The sequence below is a fragment of the Aegilops tauschii genome, chromosome 6 (assembly GCF_002575655.3).
Source record: "Aegilops tauschii subsp. strangulata cultivar AL8/78 chromosome 6, Aet v6.0, whole genome shotgun sequence".
NCBI lineage: Eukaryota > Viridiplantae > Streptophyta > Magnoliopsida > Poales > Poaceae > Aegilops > Aegilops tauschii.
The window spans coordinates 474,265,907-474,272,076 of record NC_053040.3 but is presented as its reverse complement, the minus strand read 5'-3'; the positions used below and the strand labels follow the sequence as shown (position 1 = coordinate 474,272,076).

The 6,170-nt window shown below is 42.4% G+C and overlaps 1 protein-coding gene across 1 annotated transcript; it reads left to right on the top strand.

Moving 5' to 3' along the window:
- Window positions 1-310: 310 nt before the first annotated feature.
- LOC141026307 (two-component response regulator ORR29-like) lies at window positions 311-6,170 on the top strand. Its single transcript, XM_073502556.1, has 8 exons — window positions 311-853; window positions 2,972-3,187; window positions 3,330-3,485; window positions 3,568-3,729; window positions 4,707-4,850; window positions 4,948-5,024; window positions 5,323-5,475; window positions 5,570-6,170. Exons 2-8 carry the CDS (start codon window positions 3,004-3,006, stop codon window positions 5,912-5,914), a joined length of 1,221 nt encoding a protein of 406 aa, XP_073358657.1. The 5' UTR covers window positions 311-853; window positions 2,972-3,003; the 3' UTR covers window positions 5,915-6,170.

The following is a 6,170-nucleotide window of genomic DNA, read 5'->3' as shown; positions in this document are numbered from 1 at the left end:
ACCTTATCTGCGGAAGAAATATTATGATAATTATCTATTTTTTGGCTCGTCCGAGAAATTTAGTCTTAAGATTTGCTGGTCTTGTCTCTTGAAGGTGATCATAGGGATGGGCTATGAGTGTGTGTGTGTTCATAGGGGCGAGTGTTCGTGCATGTATGTGAACGTTTGCCTTTGTACTGTGTTTCTCAAAGAAGAAAATATAATAGAGTCTCCATATGTGATATCTTCGTAGTAGTATAAGGGTGTTTGATCAGTAATTTAAAAGCAAAATGTACATTGGGAAGTGGTACACATATGAGGTGATCGGCTTCTCCTCTCCCTGGTGTCGCCCCTCGGTGGCGACCCGGGGGCGAAACCCTAGCGTCGTGCACCACCTCCCCCTCCCCTTCCCCCTTCTCGCCGCTACCTGAGGGGTCGCCGGCTGGGACGTGCGACCACCAAGGAAGGTGGCGGCGCGGCTCCTCTCCGCCCCATGGTTCGTGTAGGGCGTTGGATCTGGGGCGGCGGCCCTAGCGGCGAGGGCGGCGCGTGCATGGCAGTAGGCGGCGGTCACTAGCACACGGAGACGCATCCTTGGTTGCGCGGGAAACGAGGAGGCGGTGGTCGGGGGCTCGGTGCGGGAGCCGACTCCACCGGTTCCCTGCGCCAGATCTAAAGAGGGCGGCATCTCCGCGCGCGGCCCGGCGAGCCCCATCTGCTCAGGACTCCGGCGTCCTCTGGTTCGTCGGGCCTGCAGGCTGGGTGGCGTGCTTAGGGTCGAGGGAGCGGATTGGGGGAAACCCTTGGCCCGCGGTGACGGCCACGACGTCGACGGCGCAGCGGGCGCGTTTTCCCTCTTCTGGGCCACACCGAGGTACATCCCTTTCCCTCCCCCATGTGTCCCTCGTGAAAACCTGAAATCCTCCATTTGGGCGGCGGCGACGCTCCGGCGTCGTCACCTTCTTGAAGGCGTCGCCTTTGGACAGCGGGGTGGCAGGCTCGGCTCTTGCGCTGAAGTTTGGCCGCCATGGCGGCCGGTGTTCTTCATGGGGCAACACTCTAGTGGCAGGGGTGGATGCCATTTTTTCCCGGCCTCTTCTTTGCCTCTAGTTCGACAACGTGGGTCTTTCATTCCTGTCTTCATCCCTTTAGGCCACCGGATGTGCCATGTCCACACGTGCTCGGGTAGAGCATCTCCGCCTTCCGACGGCGCAGCGCCCTACGAGCTAGGGCGAGAGGGCAGGGTGTGCCCTCTTCGGAGGCAGAACTAGAGGGTGTGCCAGCCGTGTGTGTTCTCAGGGTCTTGACGGCAAACGGGCTTCCTCCGGACTCCGGTGTTGGATCATCCTCCATGGTTTCCCTCCTCTTCGGCACGTTCGCGGCGGCGGCGGATTAGTTGTTTCTTGTGTGTCTTGTATCTTGAGCTGTTGTGTTGCTCTGTTCTTTTTCTGTTTTGTGTTGCTTTCGTGGCATATCGGTCTGTAAGGGCGTCATTGATTTAATGCCGGGCCTCGGCCTTTTTTCTAAAAAGAAGGTGGTATGCATATACACCAAAAGCCAGTGTGACAAACATTCACTTGTTCGTGCATGGAGAAATACGACTGGACACATGTCATAAAGAGATAACCATGTGTAAATGTGAAACCATGAATCTACACAACCTGATTTGGTTAAAAACAAGAGCTAGATTCATTTATTTGAGATCCATTGGTGGTTGAGGGGTGTGAGAACATATACACTATAGTTAATGTAGTGCAAATGATGTCACAAACATTTAAAGAGTGCAGCCCATTTTGTATCCATTCTAACTTCTAACCACCCATACCAGATATCTGCTGACCGGTGACATCAGACCATCCAAAGGGTGCAGCTCACATTGTCGCCATTCTAACTTTTGACTAGCCATAGCCGATATCTGCTGACTGGTGACATCTGATCGTCCAAAGGATGCAACCCACTTTGGATCCATTCTAACTTTTGGCCACCCATATTGGATATCGGGTGACCAATGACATCAGACCATCCAAACGGCACCGCCCATTGTGTACCCATTCTAGTCTCCAGCCATCCATAGCAAATTTCACTATTCACAATTTAGGAGACCATGTTAGACTCCTTGCTCATGATCAACTAGTACTTAAAGTAGAGTACTCTATTATGTTTGAAACTTTGTTTCTAGTGCAGACTTATGGACCTCACGTAGGAAATCACCTCTGAAAGTAATGTTCTTTAATTCTAAAATTTGAGGGTCACACAGAACACTGACTCTATGTCCATTGTTTCAACAATATTACAACTCTTTAGGAGAATGTGATTATAACTTTGACCTCGCCACTACATTGTGTTCACATCCATGCGACATCACTTTTTCATTTTGATTTGTGCCGCCAGTGACTGCGACATCACCAAAGAGTTGTGGTTTCAAGTGCACTGATCACTTTGAAACATCCTTTTTTTTGCACAAATACAAATAGAATAATCTTGCAATACAAAAAAGTTTTGCGGTTAGCTGACCCCACAGCTTACATGTAGAATCGCCGCTGAGTGCAGCTCCTCCGAAAAATGGTGTTATAATTGTGGTTTTGTTTTTACGTTGTCGTCGCATCCATGTGATGTGTTATGTCATTACGCTTTGTCGTTTTGGAATTCGACGCCTTCTATAACAAATATAAATACAAGTGTACACATAGATTTTCTCCACTACTTTAGGTGAAACATATCATTTCCGTACATATATGTTTGCTTGGTTTGTATATATTATGTAGCTAGTACTTTCGTGGTTATTGAACAATCTACATTTGGTGGTAACTCTTTTTTTGGAAGAGAGGGGGGGTGATTCATTTATTGTTGTGTCAGATTCTATCCCACCATGTGTGTCACCTTATAGGATGCATGGGCCACACCTGGCCACTTTGTGCTATTAGCTCTTTTGCATTTTTTAACAGTAATGTATTAAATTTTTATATTATATAAACATGACTGTGTGAAACAGAAGAAACGTTGTTGAGCTATAAATAGCCACCAATGCCCAATTGCCACATTCACGCATACAGAAAAATAGAAGCAAATAGAGCTCTCGCTTTGAGAAACCCCATGGCAGAAAGAGCAGAAGGAAGGCCCTCAGATGCGCTCATCGTGATGGTCATTGATGAAGATGAGTTCCATGCCAACTCTGCAAAATCCATGCTCTCTGAATTGAACTATTATGGTAAGGTTTTCTACATCCCATGAAAGAGGAACTATCTTCATCTTTATGAAAATATACATTTTCAACGTTTCATGGAAACCATTTCTTCTCATGTTTTGAGATGTCATTACATTCAGATAGTGAAGTTGATCTTGTTTTCCAGTGGCAGTCTATACAAGTCCCATAGAAGCGCTCGGTATTCTTGAAAAGAAAGCACATGATGTTGATTTTGTCATAGCAGCGGTGGACATGGAAGAGTTGAATGGCTTTCAGTTCCTGGAAGCAGCCAAAGATATGCATCGAAACCTTCAAGTGATCAGTATGTTCACTAATAATTGTCTCCAACTGCATGCACACGCATCTTCTTTTATGTGACATTGATAAGTCTTTTTTTTAAGCAGTGATGTCAGCAGATACAACAATGTACACAATGAAGAGATCTGTTGAACTTGGTGCTCGTTTTTTGGCGAAGAAGCCTCTTGATGCTACTACCATTCACAATATGTGGCAACATCTTGATGTAAAAGTTCTTAGGCTGAACAGGATGAAGTATCTGTTTCAAGGTTGAAATTAACATCTTATGACAAAGTATTTATGCTTATAGTTTCTAGAAAATATCTTAACACTATAATCTAATGGTTCATTGAAAATCTATTTTAATGTACAATTTTTCACATGGCCAATCCAATCATTCTTTGGAGTACAATACATCCATTTCAAAGTAGATTTCTTTTTATAGATTGGCACGAAACATAAGAGTAAGAGTAAAATATCATTGCTTCTCTTGAATTATTTTCATCTCTATCTCTTTTTCTTCACCAAGGCAAATAATTACTATCTCCTTCCATGTTTTCAAGAACACACATTTTGTGTCAAACTTTAGCCATCAATTTGACCCCCCCCCCCCCCCCCAACTGTAGAAGGGCCATTATTTTTTGGCAAAAGTTTAAGAGGTTCAAAAGATAGGTGCTTTGAAATGGAATGAGTCTCTACCAATAAGGTGAGTTGGTGGCGCATGTTCATTGGTGAAGCCTCCCCTCGCCCACGACATGCATTAACTCAATCAAATCAAATTAAATATTTTGATATGCCTCTCTTGGTGGGTGTAAGATAATTGCATTAACTCAATCAAATTAAATCGGTCATTCTAGCTATACGTCGGACATGGGAAAATCGAAAATCAAAGCAAATCTTTTACATTAACTCAATCAAATCAAATCAAATATTTTGCATTAACTCAGTCAAATCAAATCAAATCACTTCCTACATTAGAATATGTTGGGTGTAAGGTATATGTCGGATATGAGTGTTGAGTCACTAGAATATGTATGCCTCCGTTTATGAACGCGCAATTAGCTATATGTAATAGTAGTACAAGTTAGAGACGTCTGTTTTAGTGCATGCTTTCCAGAACATTATATTAATCTTCTCAATGTGGTAGTAACCTGAATTGTGTCAAGTAAAATAAGTCTTGTCTTCCTTTGGATTGCACGAAAACATGAAACTGCAAATATTAAAGTATTATGTTGTGCACACACAGGTGTTGGAGATAAAGCGCAAGATGGAGAAGAAGTTGGAGAGTCTGTAGCACAGCAAAAGGATGGAACTAAAACGACCACTCATTTCAAATGGATACCTTTCCTGGAGAGCAAGTTTTTATATGCTCTTCAAATACTTGGAGCAAGTAACTACCCATCTTAGGCCCAAGCACTTTCACTTCAGGATTAGCCTTCTCGATTTAAAATCGATAATATGAAATTTTACCTGTTAATTCATTTCAGATGCATCGCCCAGCAAGATAAAGATAATCATGAACGTGGATACTGTTACGAGGAAACAAATTTCTGCGCATCTGCAGGTGTGTTCCCAATACACATTTATTGAACTCTGGAGCATGTATGGAGTCATTTCAAATGAGCTAAGTCAAACATGTAATTTGACTGAAATAAGCCAAAGTGTCTTGTATTAGAAAAATTATTATAAAATGCTTTTGTTTATAAGTTAACAATACAGATGAACAGTGAACCCAAATTTTTGACTTGAAAAAAAACGAAAGGCCTGATATTATATAGTGTTTTCTAGTACCTAATTTATGAACTAAAGTTTTCATCTTTGAATGATTGTCTACTAATAATTGTGTATTTTATATTTTCAAGAAACATCGAAAGCGTATGGAAAGGGAACAAAACATGGCAATGTTTATGGATAGCTACGGGAATTGTGCCTCAAGTTCTAAATCCGTGAAGACTCGTCATACAATCCCTTACATGTCGGGCTATCATTCAGAAGACGATGTCCAAAGAACAATGGTGAGCTAACAATGGAAAGTTATTTATATATTATATTACTCAGAAAATAAAGTTAACACTTCAGTGATTAATTAGTCTTTCTAATTCATCTCAGATGCCAAGCTTGTTTGGAGACACTCAAGGCGTTGATGTATCTGCAGCAATGCGAAGAGCCTTACAACTTGGGGCTGTTTTTGACGAGTTCCAGTATTCCAATGGTCCTTCTAGTGACGAACCATGTGAAGGTATAGGACATAAAACAGGAGAAGATGGCATCGTTGATGACGCTAACGGCTCAAATTCATCTAGTCATGATCAAGTTGCTGCTCAAACATACAATTCAAGAGCTGCACAAGCAATCACATTCAGGAACAATTATCATCATGACCAAGTCTCCAACATAAGTAAGGTTCCAGTTGAGGGCCTTGTAGACTATCCAGATTCCGAGGATTCTGATTAAGAGGAGATGCCTTAATTCAACTAGATATTATTGAGTATGGACCTAAAATCTCACTAGACTCTATGGTGAGTTGAAGATTAACATGCAGAGCCGAGTCGGTGATGTTAGGGGCCTAATCAAAGTGTCGTTATTTTCTTTGCAAGATTGACAAAGACATTCCAATAAGATTGAATCGTGAGTGCTAGAAACTAAGAGGCAAGATAGCTTACTCTCCGATTTATACTAGATATACTAGTTCACTATTCTTGTAAACTAA